We start from the raw sequence: 20,396 nt of genomic DNA, 5'->3' as shown, positions 1-20,396 counted from the left end.
CGTTGATGTGACCAACATGTCCCCGAAGAGAAGAAGTTGGTTCGAGAGCCAGCAAAAGAAGATGTTTGACCGAGACGCCATGAACTAGGAAGGACTCGGCCATGGACTATGACCGCTCTTTTTGAAGGCCGGCAAGTATGCCGGCCGCTAACTTTGTTGCCGGCGAGAAAACTTGAAGGTTGTTCATTTTGAAGGCTGGCAGGTGTGCCGGCCTCTGGATTTGTTGCCGACGCGGAAACTCGATGGGTTGATCAGTTTGCAGGCTCGCATATGTATGACGGCCACTGGCATGAACTACGCCGTGGTGGTAAAATTTCATTTGCAAAATATTCCAGGCGACCGGACGAGATGTGTTGGCGTGTTAGGCGCACGGCCAGCGCATTCAAAAAAACGATTGGACGCCATTTCATTGTCCTATTCAAACGGATAAAATTCAGATAAAACGGACGTTTTTAAGGTCGTGTGTTGGAGTTGGGACGCCCTTTCACGATCTGCGTAGCTGCTATACTAGTACTGGGGTCATTGTTCCTGCTAGTTGGTAGTAAAACAAATAGAGGCCTCAAACAAATAAATATCGGAAGCGGACAAAGCGAGGCGGGACCGGGCCGGACCCGGCGCGCAGCCGCGGAATATAATCCTGTGCGCTGCGCGGTGCGGCTTATCTGATGTGAGCGCAGCCCGTAGGCCGTAGTGGATTGCCACTTCCTTCCTTGCCTCCTTGCCTTTTCTCTCTCGGGACAGACAGCCTGTGATTTCCTTCTTGTTGTTGTTGTTCTTGTTGCCGGAGGAGGTAGAGGAGGGAGGCGGCGGCGGCATGGACGTGGAGATCCAGCGGCCGCGGGAGGTGGGCAGCTGCAGGGTGGTCAAGGTGGACAAGGAGGCCGCCTGGGAGCTCTTCACCACCCAGGCCGCCAACGAAGGCCGCACTGTGCGTCCCCGGTTCATCTTTCCTCCTCCTCCTCCTCCTCCTTCTTCCCCCAACTCTTTGCCGCCCTTCTCTCGGCCCAATTTCTTGTTCATACTCCGTTCAATTCTCTGAGCCCGGATTCTCGGCGTTTTCGCGCCGTGGATCCTCGAAATCCCGCATTTATAGCCGGAGATCTTGCGGCATAATTAACTGCCTTTGCGTGTTCCATCCTGTTCTTCTGCTGCTCGTGTGCCTTTTACATACAGAAAACAAAAAATCCTGCAAATTGATGAGGAATGCATGGGGCTTGTGATTACTGTGTTCTGCACTCAAATTGCCTTTCTTTTACGTAGACTTAAAAGGTGGCTTTGGTTACATTATCCCTCCATGTTGTGCAGGTCGCCGCTCACTTTGGGGCGTCGTGGTGCGTCACGTCCCTGTCCATGAACTACAAGTTCGAGGAGCTCGCCCAGACCCACCCAGACATGCTCTTCCTCTTCGTCGACGTCGATGATGTCCCGGTAACCAATCATTCATTCATTCCCCTAATTATTCTCCCCTCATGGCTTATTATTGTTTATAGTATCACATCATTCTTCGACAACAAGATTTAGACTGAACTTTCTTCAGAGAAACAGAGAGGGGCTACCTACTCACTCAATCAAATGATAAATTGACTTGACGTTTTGTCAATTATCTCAAAAGATTATGGCATACTCGTTTCTCTATAAACAAGAATTACTCAAGTTTGTAATCTGTTCTGAACATGTGGCCTACTTTAAGCTAAAGCCTCAACGATGTGTGCTGGGCGTATATGCAGGGCGTGTCTTCCAAGCTGGGGGTGAAGGCCATGCCCACCTTCTTCCTCATCAAGGGCAAGGAGGTGGTGAAGAAGATCGTCGGCGCCAACCCGGACGAGCTCCACAAGATGGTGGACGCCTCCGACGACGATTCGCTCGGCTCTGCTGTCACCACTCTCCCTGACATAGTCATCGAAAAATAGCGGTTTTGCCGTCTCTGAATCTTCTCCGAGTGCTGTTCGCTCGGTTCCGGTGTGTGTGTGACTCTGAATCTGATCCGATCTGATCTGATCTGATGTGTGTGCCCCTTCCCGCTAGAGGGGAGTAGGGCGTGTGACTTGGCTACTGGCTAAGGTTAATTGTTGTCGATTAGTAGTACATGCGTGTGTGCTTGTTTTTGGGTTGAAAATATGATGGTTCAGTGTATTGTGCGCACACTTGCCCGTTAATACAGTTGTGTGTGTGGGACTGTCTGACAGGTGCTTGCTCTTCTTTGCTCCCCTTGTTACCAGTGAGCTGAGAGTTCTTCTCTCTGGGGTGATCTTTGCGGCACCACAAAAGTGCAGATACCCAGATGATTTGGTTATTATACTGAACTTTCTCTGATTATTTATTATTTAAGCAGCTGCTACTGCTATCTTGTTAGCTATGTGCCAATGTGGGTGGGTAGGTAGGATCATATTATCGATCTCGGTGTTGGTACAAGTGCATCTGAATCAGTATTTTAATGTAGGGGTGCATCTGAATCAGTAGGCAGATTCCCACTGAACCTAACCACCTTGGAATGAACAAAACTGCAAGCCTGTTGCCGGCCCAGCGCATCATGTGACCAGATCTCCAGACCAGACCAGCCACATGTCGGATTCAGCTCAGTGGTGCAGCCTGCAGATACTCTAGTACTATCATTCCAAAGTAAAAGGGCTTATATTAGAGAAAGCCAAAAGAGGATACATTATTGGAGAGACTTTTTATAACTGTGGTACACACCACACAGTGACGGTGTCCTCAGCATCGATAACTCTCTTGCCGTGCCTACTGCCTAGCCATCAGGCAATCATCAGTAGTAGGAGTGGTCGGCAAACTCGTGTCAGTTGCCTACCCTACTGATTACTGATAGATCTCTACTCTTTTTACATGGAACTCTCGTAGCTTAGCGACGAGGTAAAGCGCGCATCGTTTCTCTCTTCTTTTTCCAACATACGCCAAGTACTACGAACTGGATCCTCTAGCATAGAGAAGAAAGTCATGGTGCTACAGTGCTAGCCCAGTGTAAAATGAAAAAATAAAGTTAGAGACTGTTAGTAGGTAGTTAGCAAGTTGTTTACTGTTGATATTTACAGTAGATATAATAGTTTAAAATTAATTTTATTTCACCATCAACTTATTTGTGTGTAATTACTACAATAAATGTACACAGTAGATCATCAATTTACAAATTAATTTGACTCATTTTAGCCTTAATCATATGAATAGAAAGAAGGGAAGTTAGGGTACTGTAGCTTCTTTAACTTCCCTTCTCAATCATACTTGACTGTTACTCCTTCAGCTCAAATGACGCCCATGTCCTTCAGCTCCTATTCCCCCTTTGGAACACAAGTACAGTTTCATGACAAAAAAATACCTAGTATGTATGTTTTTTTAAGAGATTAGATGAAAAGAATGATGAGATAATCCGCAGGCGCCAAGTGAGGATTTCATGTGCAATCGTCTCGACGCTACACGCTTCTGAATTTTATTTGACCCTAGGAGACAGTACAGATCGACCGATTTGTCACGGCAACGCCATCGAGGCAGAGAGGCTACTAAAGTCTTTATGAACAAGCTCGGCGTCTCAAACCAGAACAGACACTCCACAATCCACACCACTAGGTACTCTACTCACAGATGAGGTCCATGGAAAGCTCTAGCCAGATCACTTCTCCCTGGTGCTGTTCTTGAGCCACTCCAGGTACTTGAGGTTACCTCCGCTGATGGGCAGCGCGATGACTTCAGGAACACTGCATGGAAAGATCAGACAGTACAAACCTCCGTTCAGGACAGACAACATGTTTGATTATAACTTGCTGGTCCATACTCTGTACCAACAAATAGACCAAGCTTGATAAAAAAGGACAGAACTTACTCATACTCATGGTTTGCTTTCACATGTTCAGTCAAGGCGTTTAGAAGAGATTCTCTGGTCTTGATGATGAGCAGCTCTTCAGCATCGGTTTGCACCTGAGGAATCAACAGGTTGTGGAGAGCTACTAAATATATGTACTTTTGTAATGGATTGGTAAGACATCCCATGTAAAGGAGTTTCATGGTTAGAAATGTGGCTCTAGACCATGGTCCACCGGCACCCACGCTCGGTACCATCCATCGCCTCACACCATTTCTTGAGATATGTGACATTCTGCCCTCCTAGCATATGGCAGGAATCATCAACCACTGATTATCAGGTCTCTGGTTTTTTTAATCAACCTACTACATGGTGAGAGATACTCCGTATAGGGGAATAAAATAGGAGGGATGCGTCGTTGTGCACAATCCTGTCCCCCATGCGGTATGACCATTTAAGATTTTTGTTGCACGCCTTATGCACAACAACCAGGGCGCTATGGCTTGCATGCCATCATTTTTAGTATATTGGGACCTAAGCAGTTTGTTTAAGGTGTCTGCTTTTTGTTGTTATCTTGTTGAAAAGCATGTATGTAAGTACCTAAATGCACTTTCAATGTTTCGCCATGTGATGCAGTGTCTAAAACGTTTGACCTCTGGTGACCCTCGCAGACAAACTTTAAAAATGTCGGCATTAGCGCAGGACAAGGAGCTGGTGATAAGATTGTTTTTAAACAATCTCAGGGTTGGGCTCATATGCTAGAGTAGTTTAGCGCACTGTGCCAGCCACGTAGTTCAAAAAAGGGCGAGTGTGCACAGACCTACACATGGAGCTGGTGGTGGACCGGATGTCCGAATTAGCATAATCTACAAATCTTGAATCCTAACCTGACCCGTATCTAGTATCCACATGGTAGTAGTGTTACATCTAACGACGCCGAGCATAGGTGTGGGTGGACCATGGTCCAGAAATTCTCTCGTTTCATGGTGAAAAGCGTTGAATGAATAACAGGCACTGCAAATTAGCCAGGCCAGGAAAGCATCAGTAGAAATGTACCTTTCCCTCCCACCAGTAAACAGATTCAATTCCTGGAAACAGAAACGATCATCAAATAAGATGATATGATATGATGATGACTGAAAAGAAGATTTCTCAGTAAGCCACATACAACAGAAATCGTGAGAAGATGAGGTAGCTTACCTGTTGATGGCCAAATGCATATCCATCAGTTTAATGCATATTTTTATTGTTAGTAAAGAGTACAATTTGATAAAAGATTTCGTAATCATTGCACCCATATGTTCTACACAAACAAGAAAGTCACCCATGTGTCAACTTGCCCACACATCACTATGTCCACAACTAGTCCAGTTCACTATGGTCTACTGTTAAAGGGATCTTGAAGATCTTGATGATGGTCAGACGTTTGTGGTTAATTCAAGTAGAAAATCTCAAACAGTAATTATGTTGAACCTCTACAGAAAGTTGCTCTATCATATAAATATTTTTTATCATTGACCAGGTAGAGTTGGCTATCAAGCATAACATGTTTATAGTTTATACTCCATCTCTAATACCATCGCTAATCCCTACTTCTATAATTATTAAGATAGTTCCCTTCAGCCCTTCATTTTCACCATGATTTTCACTTGACAGTTGAGACCCCATAAGTTTCGTCAATTGAATACCTTTCATCAAGTTTAGTTCCAACAGTGGTGATTTCACGATGCTGCACCTGACAGGCCAAATGATGATGTACACAGCCACATGACTAGCCGTGTCACATTTTGGAAAACTCAGATGTTTAATGGTCATCCTGGTCCACTGATGAGTGATGACATTTGATTCAAGGCAAGGGGTAGAGAAGCCAATTTGCTAACGTGCACAACATGGGATATGTATGGAAACTGGAAGAGATGACGAGGTTCAAATGATAACTGAAAACTACTGTAGAAGATGGTCAGTTGACAGGAATCAACTATTCCACGCAAAAAACAAAAAAAGAATCTACTACATTTGAGTGTCTAGCAGCACAGAATAAACAGAGAGAGAGAGAGAGAGAACACAGTTCCTACCAGGCACTATGTTCACACAAGCAGCAAGCTTCTCACTGATAATGCTTGCTGATAGCTTTTTGCCTGCAGCAAAGGAAAAATAATAATAAGATTATTGAAAAGAAAAAAAACAGCCATTTTAGATTTCTTAGTGCTGCTTAAAGAAAGAGATCAATCTCGCCAAAACAATACCATACAGCCATCTATAATTGGACCATTGAACAACATAGCTCAAATGTAACTCAAATGCACTATCAGATGTGGAAGTAAGTTCAGTTGGTCAACTGATAGTATGGCGTGTATCTGTGATTAATTAATGGCAATGGTAGCATGCAAAGGTAATAAAAAAAGACCAACAGCATGGGTAAAGTACCTGCTTCCCGATTCGGAACTGTCACATACACAACAATGGAAGGTACGGTCGTGGAAGTAGACTCCATTCGAGCAGAGCTTATTGCCCTGTAAAGTTTCAGAACTGATGATTGATTATACCAACTATTCCACATTACGGGTCAAAAAAAACATTCTACATTAGGAGAAACAAAATAACCACAGGCTCACATAGAAATCACAGTGTTGTAAATATTAATGTAGTACTACTTCTAGATTATCAAATTATTAGCATTAGTCAAGCACAGAAACACATAATTTTTATCTGAAAATCTGTGCGATGATTTTGCAGAAGTATGGACCAGAACTAATGGTTGGAAACATATGGGAGTACCAGTTCACTGAAGTAACGCTGCAGTCCATTGGTTCTCCGTGTTATCTTTCATAGACAAACATTGTTTTATCCAGCCAAGCAGAGCGGGACACAGGTTTCAGACTTTTAGGTAACAGCAATCCATGAAGGATTGTAAAATTGAAGCGCGCGTGATTGCCTGATTGGTTATTTCCAGGCTCATCGACGGGGTTGCAGCTACACAACTAGCCTACGAGCTAGCAAACAGAGGAGCTAAATACGCTACACGCTCACAACCAACCGGCGCAGCCTTTTTTGCGAAATCCCATGAATCTAGGCACGAATTGTTAGTTGAGGGCAGAGGGAGGGGGGAAGAGAGAGGGGTGTGGATTACCGGAGGAAGGGGAGACGGCGGGTGGAGAGGGCGCAACCCGCTACGGCTCCTAGGCTGAGGAAGAGGAGGGCTCCCGCGAGCGGCGGTCGACGGGGCGGCGGCAGCGCGGAGGTGGAGGAGGCGGCGGTGCCGGGGGAGAATAGGGCTCGGAGTGGAGTGGGGAAGAGTGGCATCTTCTATTATTCGTGGCCCCACTTGGCTGGGGGTGGGCTGGTTGTAGTGGCGTCTTGCATTCGGTTCAGTTGCCTAAAAAAAAGTTAATTCGGCTCGGTAAAGTAGTATGGCTCTCGGTAAATACGGCATATATACAATATATTATTTTTGTATTTTCGGTCAACATCATACTATTAACCAAAGTTGACGTAAATTCAAATAAATCAACAATATTTTATTAACCAATCCCTCCCCCGACCCCAAGGTGCGACAAATTTTCCGTGCTTTCATCACGTGGACCCTTGGGAACAGCCGCACCTGCCACTTCTGAAAAGACCATTGGCATTGGCTTGATAGCCAATTCATCACCGAGCTCGCACCTGACCTGGTTAACTTGGTGCTGAAGCGGCAGTGCAAGCACCACCTAGTGTGGATTCAAGACATCAATGGTGGCATGGGTCCGCCAGGCTGCTAGGGTCCAATACATCGACATTTGATGACGCCTACGAGGCTACTTTCTATCCCTAACTTCTGACAGCATCTAATGAAGATGGACGGACAACACTTCCTGCACTGTCAAGTCTTGCTACCTTGCGTTGTTTCATGGCTCCACTATGACGCCTCACTAACAATTCATATGGAACCCTTGGGCTCCCCTGAGCGTCAAGTTCTTCCTCTATCTAGTGAGCCTGGACAGGTGTTGGACAGCTGAGAGGCTTGCTCACCATGGACTACCTCACATTTAGTCTTGCATCCTATCTGACCAAGAGGACGAAACCATCAACCATCTAGTCTCTGGATGTGTTGCTTCTCGTATTGTTTGGCACGAGAGATTATACTGGTGGCGCCTCACCATTGCTTCACCCGGCGACACTGTTGGGTTCATCGACTAGTGGATTGCTGCTTCTCACACGTCACCAACCAGTCCGTAGATTGGTGTGTGCTCTATCATCGCGCTTACAGCTTGGACAATCTGGAAATCGTAACACATGCGTCTTCAAGGGCACCCAACCATCTCACTCCACCAGCATAGACCAAATAAAAGTAGATGCGCATGCCTGGGCTAAACCGGTTCACGTGAAGCAGTATCTAAACCCACCCCTCTCTCTCATCTCGATTGAGTCAACTCCGAGCCCGACCCCCAGTCCCCTGTCGCCGCTGCCTGGGACTCCTCCATCGCCAAGGCCCACCGCCGCCGGCGACGACCGTAGACCGGCCGCACGCGCTGCACCCCCAAGCCATCTCCAGCCCCGAGCTGCTCTGACCCACCAGTCAGCTTTGGCTTTAGTCAAGACTGGTTGACCAGCCCAAAAACGGGACTAGGGTTGTCTTTTAAACGTTGTGGTAAGTGGAGGGTGCAATACGCCCGGTTTCGAAGATAAGGGTTATAATTCAAACCGAGTGATTAATTCGAGTTTGAAATGTGTCCTTTTCTTACTATTTAAATGCTGAAACATAAAAAAATGTCGAAGATATACAATTGGGGAGGGGGGGGGGGGGCAATAGCCCCCTGACTTATCAACTTAACTAGCTTCTGCTTGTGGTTCTCCTTATGGCGGGTTCAGGTAGGGATACAACATGAGTTTTGGCTTCTCGTTATACTAGCTGTAGCTGATGCTTGATTTTGCTTCTCTCGGTTTTAGCGGTCGTGGTGGCCGACGACAGGCCGTGCGCTGGCCATAATGCGGGTTTTCGGTCGAACGACCACTTCACGCGTCTGGCAAAGTTCTAATGATACTCAGTTGGAGTGGGAACGGCGGTCGCCCCGTTGGCACTGGTACTATGGTACATAACTTACAAGCTGAAGAAAAATCGCAGACGTCGGCAGTGGCCGGAGCCAACTGCATGCAGGCTGTTCTGCTGTGGATCAATGCAACATGTGAGTAGCCACTGACTGCAGCATGAACAAAACTGCAAGCTACCCTATCATCCAAAGAAGAAAGGCAAAAGAGCAAGAAAGGGTGTGGATTAATAGGTTCGGTTCACCAGGTGTTGCGAATAACTGTCCCCAACCACTAACTGTACCACACGGTTTCGTGTAATTCAACCGATTTACTCAAACAATACCAAGATGATCAAATGCAGACCACCATAACTGTCATGAAAAGACAGATATTGCATTGCTATTGCAAGTTTTCGATCCTTGTGTCCTCTAAAATATGGCAGCAAAACACACTTGCTCTACTTCGACCAAGCTCTGGCTCTTGGCCTCTGAAGCAGGGACTTAACCGGGGCAGGAAACAACATACCCACATTGACATTTCCGACTGCAATTTCCCCTGATATCAATTAATCTCACAAGATGAGGTATTCATGTCCAGGAAAACTGTTTTCCGCATCATATTGTCAACATAGAGGACATGTTCATAAAATGCATATACCACTTTGTGTTACTTCTCCCTAGAGTATCCGACATCATATCAAGATGAACCAAAATGATACCAGTCTGTCTCCTTCAAACAGGAGGACCCAAACTCCCGTGGAAGACACATAAGTGCTGCTAAAAAATGATACTAACTCTAGATCTTGTTAATCTGAAATTTGAGCACCTAATCAGGAAAACACACACATGCATCAGCTGCTGAAATGACAGTGCAATACCTCTTGGTGAATCAAACCATAGGGTCATACAGTGACAAAGATCAAGATATATCCACATATAAGATGAAATGTTTGACAGGATTATTCACAGAAGGTGTTCTATAAGAATGATACATATCATTACATGAAATCAGTACTAGCACATATGACTTTAACAACATAAAACCAGATGGGGGCCACTAGAAGGCAATGGAAACCAAACTTTGAGTAAATATGTTACACATATAAGCACTGTAAAATGTTGCTGATGGTATGAATAATCACAAATTTTACTGGAATGATTAAATGTACCACACGACTGTGAATGACAGATGCACCATCCAAGACAAACATTGCAGGTAGAACCGACCTGCTGCATCTAGACACGAACCTCTGGAACATGCAGTGTCTTCTGATGCATTCCGTTGGTGTCCCATTGACTTCTGAAATCCTTGTGCAAGCACTGCAGCGTGAGCTTCTTAAGGGCGCGAAGGGATTCAATGCCTTGAGGGACCTTGTCAAGCTTCGGTAGCGAGATGATATACAGACCTTCAACGCATGGAAGAGCGCCGTCACTGATGTTTAGCTCACTGACATCATGCATGCACGTTAAGATAAGTGTCTTCAGGTTTGGAAAGGAATTTGCAGAAAGAGCCAGAGTATTTGCACCATGCATGTTGTTAAGTCTCAGATACGTGAGGTTCGGCATGTGCCGCGCAAGTATCTCCAGTGGATCTTCCACAAGGTGACACCAGCTTAGAGCTAGATACTTGAGATGTGTCCCATGCTTCAGAAATATCGGGCAATTTAGTGTCCCCTTGGCCCATTTCCCTCTGATAATCAACTTGTGTAGATCTGTAGACCTTGGCTGGAGAGCCTCAAAGCAAAGTGCCTCATTCTCACCCCTTGCACAAAGAAGCAAGCTTGAAAGAAGCGGCATATTTGAAAGGGTAACAAACAGATTTGCACACTCAGCGGCACTAATGTTATCAATCCACAGACTTCTTAGTTGCATCAATTTCTGCAGCTGTTCGGCCAGGTCATTGCTGGATTCCACGGTCTCAAGAGTTTGCAGTTCTTGCAAGTTCGACAGCTCTTTAGGTGCTTGCATTCCATTAAAGTACCGAAACTCCACCTGCTTCTCATCAACATATCTATCGGCGAAAAGATGCTGCAGCTTCTTGATCTTGAAAAGCCCTCGTGGTAGCTTCTCTATTTTGGTTTGCTTGATGTCGAGGGTGTGGAGGCGAGACAAATGCTCAATAGAGTCCGGAAGTGCCTTGACCTTGGTGCGCCGTAACCCGATGTAACGCAGATTGAACTGAGACCCAATCGATTTTGGCACTTCAGTTATTTCAGAGTCTTGCAGCTCAAGAACAGTAAGGTAGTTCGATGCAGATAAAATTGATGATAGCATGTCAGGCGAGGATGGAATTACTGACACTACTGTTCGAAGATGTGAAAGTTCAGCTTTCCGTGCAGTGTCCTCTTTCCATTCACATGATGACAGACGACGAATATCCATCATCGTGTCGTAATCATCTGTTGAAGCAAATCTCTCTTCTTTAGCAACAGAACTAGCCAGTTCACGCATAATATCATGCATCTTACAGAAGCTGACCCTGCCAAGCTCATCATACTCCACCACCTCAAGCATATTGCGGTGGACCAGCTCCATGAGATTTCCCTCAGCTACCATCTCTGGCGTGTTCTTTCCCTTACTCGGCACAAAGCCTTCTGCAACCCACAGCCTCACAAGGCTGTCACGTGACATGGGGTAGTCTTCAGGGAAGAGACTGCAGTACAAGAAGCAGTTTCTGAGATCGTCTGAAAGGTCATGGTAGCTCAGATTTAAAATTGCTCGGACATGATCATTGTTTGACAACTCGTGTCCAAGCTGATTGTACGTTTGTTTATAAACATCTAATTTTTGTCTTGAAGACAACATGCTGCCAATGGATAATGTTGAAATCCCCCCCCCCCCCCCCTACTAAGAGGGGGAGCTGTTCGTTACCACAAATACGAACCAAATCCGCCAAAAAGTCTGGCTTGAGATCTGGTTGCGCAGCTCCGTACACCGCCACCAAAGTCCAATCAAACCCATCTGCCTTAGTTCTAACTCGAAACTTGACAGCAAAATCCCCCAAAACTACACTCCGAACTTCCAACGTTTCGCACTTAACCCCAAGTAAAACCCCACCGGATCTTCCTCGAGGGGGGAGGCAATGCCAGTCAAAATCTACCCCCCCCCCCCCCCCCCCCCCGGACAAAGTGGCAAGAAATTGTGAAGTGAAGTTGCTTCTTCCGGTTTCCGACAATGCAATAAAATCCAAATGATGTTCGAGAGAAGCCTCCGCTAGAAATCTTCTTTTAGCCAAGTCCCTAAGACCTCTGCTATTCCAGAAAATGCCTCTCATAATTCATCATGAATTTTTTTTGCAGTGCGGATCCTAGCACTCCTACGTGCTGCCGAGACGGGATAAACCTTCCGTTTCCACGTCCGTTTTGGCTTAGGGAGACCATCAGCCCGATCAGCACAGTCATTCTCTGCTTCTAGTGCCTCGGGCTCGTCTACATGAAGAGACACCTCAGGAATGGTGCCCTCCTCCGTCTCGTGTAGTGCAGGGTCAAGATCGGCACACAAGCCATCAAGAACCCTAACCCCAAGCGCATCTATCTCCGAGTCGTTCATAGGTTTAACAGCAGCAATGTGCCGGATCATGTCTACCGCACGATCAGCTTTCAAATCAAGAAATTAACCCGCCCATGCCTGATACTGTTATCACATTGTTCTCCGTCTCTTCGGTGTCCAGCCATCTGGTCAGCAATATCCTGTTTTCTTCAATTCCTACTAGATCTTGATCTTTGACAAATTCAGGGAAGCTGTCCTGGGACCACCGTCTTTCCATCTCAGTAAGTGGGTCAGGGACAAGCTGGAAGGGTTGCAACCACCGTTCTTTCAACTTTATAACTTGCTCAATCTCCTCCTCTACCACAACTACCTCATCCGCAATTTGACTGAAAACTGCATAATCTTTTCCTTTAAATATTTTCTTCAGGCGACTTTGTTCCTTATGTTTAAGTACATGGTATGAATATTTATCCATTACATCTTCAACATGGTAGGCCACGTTGCGGACTTCCCCAATCCAATTCTTGACACCTTTGTCAATGAGGTATACAGTATCTATCTGCATTATTACATTACTCATCATAGTCAGTTGCTTTCTTATTTGCTCAACCTTTACCGGCAGTTCCTTCAGATTAGTAACTTTTACGGAGAGCTCAGATATGATGGCCTTGATGACTTCATCTCCTAAAATGTAACCAATCTTCGTCACAGCAAGAAGTACAGCCTCGGCCATTTGAGCTGTTCAGCAAAGATAATGCATGTTACATGACAGAGTAGAAAAGCCATCTAGAATTAACCGAATTAGCTCATGCATGAATAAATAGTAGTTTATACCCCTTGGCCCCTTGGCTCATGCTTGTCGGTGAGGTACATCTAGCTAGCTGGCGAGTGGTGCGTGCGCATCTAGGCTGAGCGGAGCTCGCGGCGGCGTTGGGTAGGCGAGGCCGAGGAGAGAGAGTAGGCAGCAGAGGAGGGGATAATTTGGGCAGAGCATCAGTCAGGTATATGGGCAGTATTTGGTCACGTATTGAAGAAAATGGCATATGTAGAGGTATAGGAAAGTTGTAGTGGCATATTTCCAAGTTTGGTTTTTGTAATGGCATATTTCCAAGTCATGAAAGCTGTAGTGGCATGAATCCAATTAACCCATTTATCTATTCCCTCCGATCCATATTAATTGTCGCAGATTTAATACAAGTTAATTTATCACATTTGATAAACTAGAGGGCAAGAGTTATCTTTCGAAAGGGTAACTTTTGATGCCGGTGGTTCACATCATCAGCTAACCAATACTCACCTTGTAGAGACTTGTAGTGTGTGGCCTATGGAGCAGGACGGCGCTTACATGCCGAATGAACGACCAGTGCGATCAATTCTGCAGCATAAGAAGAGAGAAGTCGAACATCAGACTATGCAGGCAAGGACACATATGCAGGCGCAGTTAAGAGCTTCGACTTTTAAGATGCACAAGATTCACTAGAGGCAAGAACAGGGTGAGATCACTGTACTGTGCATACTACTAGTAGTACAATAAGATTGACCATTTTGGCAGCCGGTCTCGGCCTCTAGTTGGCGGTGGGACAATCTGTCGAACGCATGACAGGCGAAACCTTTTCTCTAGCAAAACTGCAGGCAAGCATCCAAAGCTAAAGCTTATTTGGAAGACATGAAGCCGTGGGATTACGAGAAACTACTACTGTACGTGTGATTGAACTCTCTGGCTCAGAACAGAGTACCTGATGGAAACTACGGGATCTGCAGCGGAGTCGAGGGAGCAGCTTGATCTGCAGTGGACGAGAGCAAGACTGAACCGGGTTGTGAAACTGATTCATGCCAGGGACGGAGCTGTACACGGCATATTGGGCGATGGTTGGAGCTTCATCGGTGGCAGTGGAGGCGGCTGGTGGTGGTGGGCGAGGGGAGAGCGAGATGAGAGGTGGAACAAGATGCGAGCAATGGAGCTACTACTGCAATCATTCAGTGAGCGATGGCGACCTGCTGTATCTCCCGTCTCTTTCTCACGATCAACTTGTTCTTTTCTTAATTCTCGCAGGTCAAGTCGTGCCTCTAAAGCTTTTGATTCATTAGTACTCGTTTAAGACAAGCTGGTCGGGCAAGAACCATTTTTTCTGCAGTGGGTCATGACGACGTCTACGTCGTGATATTCTTGAAGGCGTCGTTTTGGAGAGGCAACTTGTGGTTGTTGCGTGGGTTTTCTCTACGGTCATGGTCGGTGGGCGTCAGGATAGCGGCCTGGGATGTTTGATGTGCACCGAGGCAGCGGTCTTGGATTTGTCGCGTGAGAACAACTCCATGGGGCAGGGCTTCTGCTCGGCACGGTTTGGGTGGTGACCGTGAGCAGCGAGGGCTGTGAGGTTGTGTCTCGTCGAAACATCCTAGCAGGAACGGCCAGACGACACGTCGAGCGGTGGCACTGAAACTGGTGCGACCGCCATGGTCTGAGGGTCGTGGTCTTATGTAGTTTGGACTGCGGGTAACTGGGTCGTGCACAGTGGTGGAGACAGTGGGGATCAGCGGGGGCCTGGCCCCTCCTAACAACACTGAGTTAGGGCTACTATACATGTGAATAGATGATTATTACGTAGCAGCTAAATAGTGTAATTTAGTGGTCTGGCCCTCCCCAATAAGAATTAAGAATACTCGGCTCCCCTCGCTTATATTTCCTGGCTTTGTCACTGCTTGTGCGGCGTTGCAGCTCGAGGATGGGTGGTGGTATGTCAGGGCGGCAGAAAGTGGTGTCGGTGGGCTACGCACAAGCGTATGGTGGTTGGAAGTAGGGGTGTCAGCGTAGGAACCATATCCTCTAACATCCTCAAGGGATGTCACGTAAGCTACAATAACCGTGACATCCCTTCTTCGCATCCATATGGTTAAGCCTAAAATGATTATAATTAATTTGCAAATTGCAAATCTATTGTATACATTTACAAAAATTACATACAAACAAAATTATGGTGCAATAAAATTATTTTTTGATTTATTTTTTACATGCTACAGTAAATCCATACATTAGTTGCTACAGTAACCTGACATCCCTTCTTCGCTTTATACACGCACTTCATTGTAGCTTCGTGACATCCTTTGAGGATGTTAGAGGATCCGCTTCCGTCAGCTTAAGGCTTTGGCAGCATTGTTGGACTTCGCCTTGCGTCGTGGAGCAGCAAGGTTGTCCTTGATGTTGATCGTCGACATATCAAGCGTTGCTTTGGACGCTGCCTCTGATGGAGTGTTGACTTCTTCACCTCTGTGGGAGTGTTTCAGGGCTGCTTCTTCCATAGAAGTCACAACTTCTCTTTTTGGTGGTAGTGGATAGCTGGCTAGTTTGGCGGTATGGGTTCCTTTTGATTTGTGTGTGTATTTGGTTGGACGTCTCATGTTTGTGTTTGTCGTGGGCTTCAGCCCAAGTGTTTGAGGTTTTATGTGAGCTTGGCTCTAGTTATACGATTTTTCGTTGTCTCCAAAAAAAGTTACATGATTTTCGCCCAATTTTCATGATTAATTAGACAATAATCTTCTTTTTACAAATAATGATAAAGGCAATGATATACACATACAACGCTTTCTTATTAGTGTCGAACAGGTATAGGGTACTACTAAGCGCCCATCTCGTTTGAATTGGTTTTACAAAGGTAGTATTCCATCTGTTTTTTTAGTTTGCATACAAAATTTGGTCAAAGTCAAACTTTATCAACTTTGACTAGGTTTATAGAAAAATATATCAACTTTCACAATATGAAATCAGTAATAAAATATACTTTTAGTATTATAAATGTTGATATTTTCTTTCTACAAACTCAGTCAAACTCAAACTGTACAAAGTTTAATTTTGACCAAATTTTACTTGCAAACTAAAAGAAACGGAGGGAGTACTATGTTATGTTTCTACCCATAAAAATCTTAAATTTGTTCTACTTTGATGGTTGCTTGTCAGAATATAGCTTCCACCGCATCAAGACTAATTTAGCATTTTGGTTGGCTGCTTTTATTTTTTCTTTGTTGTCGAATAGGATAGGCATACTTTTATTTGATTTGCCCTATTTACATTCCACATTAAAATTTTAAGGCACGCATCAATTTATGCTCCAAGGTAGCTTAACTTTGAATATATAGAAGGGCTATCTAAAAATATATTTTGTTTCTCATTTGATTATGGAAAACGTTTGGGAACGGAGCGCCGGCGGAACACTCGGCCAGACGCTCCCGCTCGCACACGCCTGATTGGTTGCACCCACGCGGGGCCCTGGGGAGGCCCACACAATGACGGATTTGCCTTATCTTCTCCCACCTCTGTCTCGTCTTTCCCTCCCCAAATATCTCTATCCAGTGCCCATCCCGCACACCTCGCGCTGCTCCTTGCTATGGACGACATGGCCGTCAGCCGGAGATCCTAGAACAGGGGGCACACGATGACCAGCACCCGCCGGAGCTGGGAACGATGATCGCTGGCAGTTGCAAAACAGGGGGCACCCGTAGATGACTGGAGCGTGAACGCTGTATGGCACATGCAGCGAGTCGATGTGCTTCAACCGGCATAACACAGGGCTACAACCGGCAGGAATTTTTGCTGGGACCGGTTAGTATTTTTGTTGCGTCGGAGAATTGCGGAAGCTGCTGCCACGAAAAAAGATGGAACCGGCTAGGGGAAAAGTTACAACCAACAAACAAAACAGCTTCAACTGACGTCATGGGGTGCATTGGCGGTGACCACGAGCTACATCGGCGGTGATCACGAGCTGCACATTTGCAGGAAGCGGCATCATGGGGTGCTGCAATCGGTGATGGCAGAAGCGTTCACCGGCGTTGGGAAAGTTGCAATGGCAACCTGGGGAAAGCAATACCGGTGATCACAAATGCTACAGTCGGCATGGCGAAAGCTGCGATCGGCGACATGAAAAGCTGCAACCCGCGGCGAAAAAGTTGCCACCGATGACTGGGTGGGGGAGAAGAAGATGCTACAATGCTTTTTTTTGCTAGAAACGGTGATGGGAAAAGCTTCAGCCGGTGACGAGAAAAGCTTTAACCATAGATGACACAAGTTATGAATGACGATGAAAAGCTGCAACTGTCGATGACAAAAGCTACAACCGGGGATGAAGAAAGCTTCAACCATTCATGTCCCAGCTCTGACCCGCGACGGCTAACAATTTTTTTGCTGGGACTAATGAGCTTTTTTGCTGCATGCGTTTAATGGAGCAGGACGGTGATGATCCATGGAGTACGTCCGGCTCGATGGCGGGTGCTGCGACCGGGGCAGCGTGGAGCAACGAGCTCGCCAGCAGCATAGTGCTAGCTCGGCGAGGGCCACGAAGCGCTACAACCGGATTCAGCGACGCATGGTGGAGCCTAAAAGTGCGGCGCCGATAAGGGCGCACTACGTGTTGGAAGCAGGCAGCGGCAAGGAACATGCGCGAGCCCAGATTTGCGGCAGTTTGACGAGGTCGGGGGCAGTTTTCCTTGTTTTTTTTGCCTGCGAAACAGTTGTAAAACAAGGATGACACAAGAATCGTTTGGCCCACATGACTTATATCACGCGGCTGGCAGGCGACCGGCCGAAAGCGTCGGCGCCTAGTAGTGGCCTTTGATTATATGTTATATGAATGGCACGATAGTGCTTATTGTTTCATTTCATTGGGGCTACCAATATCATACATTACTACAATAATTAAATAACTTTTTTCTAATAATGGGTTCTTGTACCATGGATGTAACGGATCATCTAATCTTCTCTATTATCAAAGGGGAGTTGCTGTTTGAACGTCATCGAATTTGGTTTCGTTCCTCTCCTCCCCTCCATGGTTTTGAACAATCCAAACTAAACTGATACTTCTATATCTATATCTATATCTATATCTATCTATCTATCTATACCTATACCTAATACCTAATAATATTAAAAAACGGATTGTTTCCCCACTATCTCGTCCGTCCGTCCGTTGCCGTTTTATGTTAAAAATAAAAAAATGCTTTTGCTGGGACTCGAACCCCAGCCCTCTTATGTTCAGCCACAACACAACAACCAATCTATCTACCCACGGGGAAATATCTGGTGCACCGGAGCTTGTGGTGCTACCGGTGCACCGGACTCATATTGTGCTTTTAAAATGTTTAAAAAATTCTGGAAAAAAATTAGCATAGTCATACAACATTAATGTAGGTTGTAACAAAATTTCAAGTCAAAATTCTAAACATAACTCGGAAAACAAAAATGATAAATTCAACACTGAATAGTACACAACATAACTTGGGCTTTAGATTTGGTCCATTATCACACTGGTGTCAAATTTGTTATTTTTGTATCTCAAAAAACATTTCAATTTTTTATCCGAAATTTTGTGACATCATAAATTGATGTTGTGTTAACATGGTAGAATTTTTTTTTCAGATTTAAAAAAATATTCTATGGCATCCGGTGCACCGGTAGCACCACAAGTGCGGGTGCACCAGATACATTTCCATCTACCCACAACGTTTTAACAGGATAGAGGAATATTATGTTATATGCTACCCTCCCGCGCGCCCTATTGGGCCGGCCCATTAGCAGGGAGGAACTTCCCCTTTTTTCTTCTTTAAATAATTTGCGATTTCAGAAAAGTTCTAAAATAAAATTTGAATTTTGAAAAATGTCTCATAAGTAGAAAAATGTTTATGAATTTTAACAAAAGTTCTGCAAATTCAAAACATGTTCATGAATTTTTTTAAAAATGTTCACAAAAATAAAAAATGATCGTGAATTTCAGAAAAAAGTTTATCAATTCAAAAAATGTTCGCTGATTTAAAATATTCATGCATTAAAAAATAATCTTTGTCAAATAAAAATGTTCATTAATTTCAAAAAATGTTCTCCCATTCCAAAAATGTGTACCTATTTAAAAAAATGTTCACGAGTTATAAAAAATGTTCATCCATTCAAAAAATAATCATCGTGCTCTGTACGAAAATTCTCCAATTACTGACAACAATATTCATCGAGATGCCGTCAACCTCCTATATTTTGTTGATGGTTTAATTTTTGTTGTTGGCTGCACGCAACATGATCCGTGCCCTCCATGGTCATGAACCAGATGTTGCAAACTCCGTCATCTCCTCGATGAGGTCCTCGATTTTTTTTGCCCTAATCCCATTTTATGTATACTAATTATTATATATTAATATTAAAGGAAGGAAGGATTCTTCCGTCCAATTATAGTTTCGGCCGTCATCTATATACGAATGTACCACACACCGTTTATATTTCTCAGACACGTGGGCTAAGCTAGGCTGCTCCATGTTGGAAATATGCCCTAGAGGCAATAATAAATTGATTATTATTATATTTCCTTGTTCATGATAATCGTTTATTATCCATGCTAGAATTGTATTGATAGGAAACTCAAATACATGTGTGGATACATAGACAACACCATGTCCCTAGTAAGCCTCTAGTTGACTAGCTCGTTGATCAATAGATGGTTACGGTTTCCTGACCATGGACATTGGATGTCGTTGATAACGGGATCACATCATTAGGAGAATGATGTGATGGACAAGACCCAATCCTAAGCATAGCACTAGATCGTGTAGTTCGTATGCTAAAGCTTTTCTAATGTCAAGTATCATTTCCTTAGACCATGAGATTGTGCAACTCCCGGATACCGTAGGAGTGCTTTGGGTGTACCAAATGTCACAACGTAACTGGGTGGCTATAAAGGTACACTACGGGTATCTCCGAAAGTGTCTATTGAGTTGGCACGAATCGAGACTGGGATTTGTCACTCCGTGTGACGGAGAGGTATCTCTGGGCCCACTCGGTAGGACATCATCATAATGTGCACGATGTGATCAAGGAGTTGATCACGGGATGATGTGTTACGAAACGAGTAAAGAGACTTGCCGGTAACGAGATTGAACAAGGTATCGGGATACCGACGATCGAATCTCGGGCAAGTATCATACCGATAGACAAGGGAATTGTATACGGGATTGATTAAGTCCTTGACATCGTGGTTCATCCGATGAGATCATCGTGGAACATGTGGGAGCCAACATGGGTATCCAGATCCCGCTGTTGGTTATTGACCGGAGAACGTCTCGGT

General features: G+C 45.0%; 3 protein-coding genes across 4 annotated transcripts; 1 reads left to right on the top strand and 2 right to left on the bottom strand.

The window, feature by feature from the left end:
- The first annotated feature begins 652 nt into the window (after positions 1–652).
- On the top strand, positions 653–2,185 carry CXXS1 (thioredoxin family protein CXXS1). The gene is made up of 3 exons (XM_048703341.2): positions 653–928; positions 1,306–1,428; positions 1,728–2,185. Exons 1-3 carry the CDS (start codon positions 815–817, stop codon positions 1,908–1,910), a joined length of 420 nt encoding a protein of 139 aa, XP_048559298.1. The 5' UTR covers positions 653–814; the 3' UTR covers positions 1,911–2,185.
- A 1,214-nt stretch (positions 2,186–3,399) lies between these two features.
- Positions 3,400–7,137, bottom strand: CUTA (Nitrogen regulatory PII-like, alpha/beta). Of its 2 annotated transcripts, none has more exons than XM_048703334.1 (6): positions 6,939–7,137; positions 6,236–6,321; positions 5,884–5,946; positions 4,865–4,896; positions 3,830–3,924; positions 3,400–3,704 (listed from the first exon to the last, which is right to left on the bottom strand). In XM_048703334.1, exons 1-6 carry the CDS (start codon positions 7,109–7,111, stop codon positions 3,620–3,622), a joined length of 534 nt encoding a protein of 177 aa, XP_048559291.1. In that variant the 5' UTR covers positions 7,112–7,137; the 3' UTR covers positions 3,400–3,619. The 2 variants fall into 2 exon arrangements, with proteins under 2 accessions (XP_048559291.1, XP_048559292.1); XM_048703335.1 differs by having other exon boundaries at positions 6,236–6,337; positions 6,939–7,116.
- Positions 7,138–9,736: 2,599 nt separating this feature from the next.
- Positions 9,737–14,346, bottom strand: LOC125539816 (disease resistance protein RPM1). The gene is made up of 4 exons (XM_087544987.1): positions 14,040–14,346; positions 13,601–13,929; positions 12,628–13,041; positions 9,737–11,573 (listed from the first exon to the last, which is right to left on the bottom strand). Exons 3-4 carry the CDS (start codon positions 13,034–13,036, stop codon positions 10,051–10,053), a joined length of 1,932 nt encoding a protein of 643 aa, XP_087401113.1. The 5' UTR covers positions 13,037–13,041; positions 13,601–13,929; positions 14,040–14,346; the 3' UTR covers positions 9,737–10,050.
- Positions 14,347–20,396: the final 6,050 nt, after the last annotated feature.

Source organism: Triticum urartu, chromosome 2A (genome assembly GCF_056163025.1).
Source record: "Triticum urartu cultivar PI428250 chromosome 2A, HENAU_Tu73, whole genome shotgun sequence".
Taxonomy (NCBI): Eukaryota; Viridiplantae; Streptophyta; class Magnoliopsida; order Poales; family Poaceae; genus Triticum; species Triticum urartu.
The sequence above is the reverse complement of the archived record's forward strand: the minus strand, read 5'-3'. Positions and strand labels throughout refer to the sequence as shown.

Bases quoted from the DNA above. Each gene is read 5' to 3' on its own strand.
- CXXS1 (XM_048703341.2), top strand. From the start codon at position 815: ATGGACGTGGAGATCCAGCGGCCGCGGGAGGTGGGCAGCTGCAGGGTG. The intron at 929-1,305 runs GTGCGTCCCCGG...CATGTTGTGCAG, and splicing joins CCGCCAACGAAGGCCGCACT to GTCGCCGCTCACTTTGGGGC. The intron at 1,429-1,727 runs GTAACCAATCAT...GCGTATATGCAG, and splicing joins TCGACGTCGATGATGTCCCG to GGCGTGTCTTCCAAGCTGGG.
- CUTA (XM_048703334.1), bottom strand. From the start codon at position 7,111: ATGCCACTCTTCCCCACTCCACTCCGAGCCCTATTCTCCCCCGGCACC. The intron at 6,322-6,938 runs GTAATCCACACC...GAAACTTTACAG, and splicing joins CGCCGTCTCCCCTTCCTCCG to GGCAATAAGCTCTGCTCGAA. The intron at 3,925-4,864 runs GTACATTTCTAC...TTGATTCCTCAG, and splicing joins TTTACTGGTGGGAGGGAAAG to GTGCAAACCGATGCTGAAGA.
- LOC125539816 (XM_087544987.1), bottom strand. From the start codon at position 13,036: ATGGCCGAGGCTGTACTTCTTGCTGTGACGAAGATTGGTTACATTTTA. The intron at 11,574-12,627 runs AACGGTGGTTGC...AACAAACGTACA, and splicing joins GCAAGTTATAAAGTTGAAAG to ATCAGCTTGGACACGAGTTG.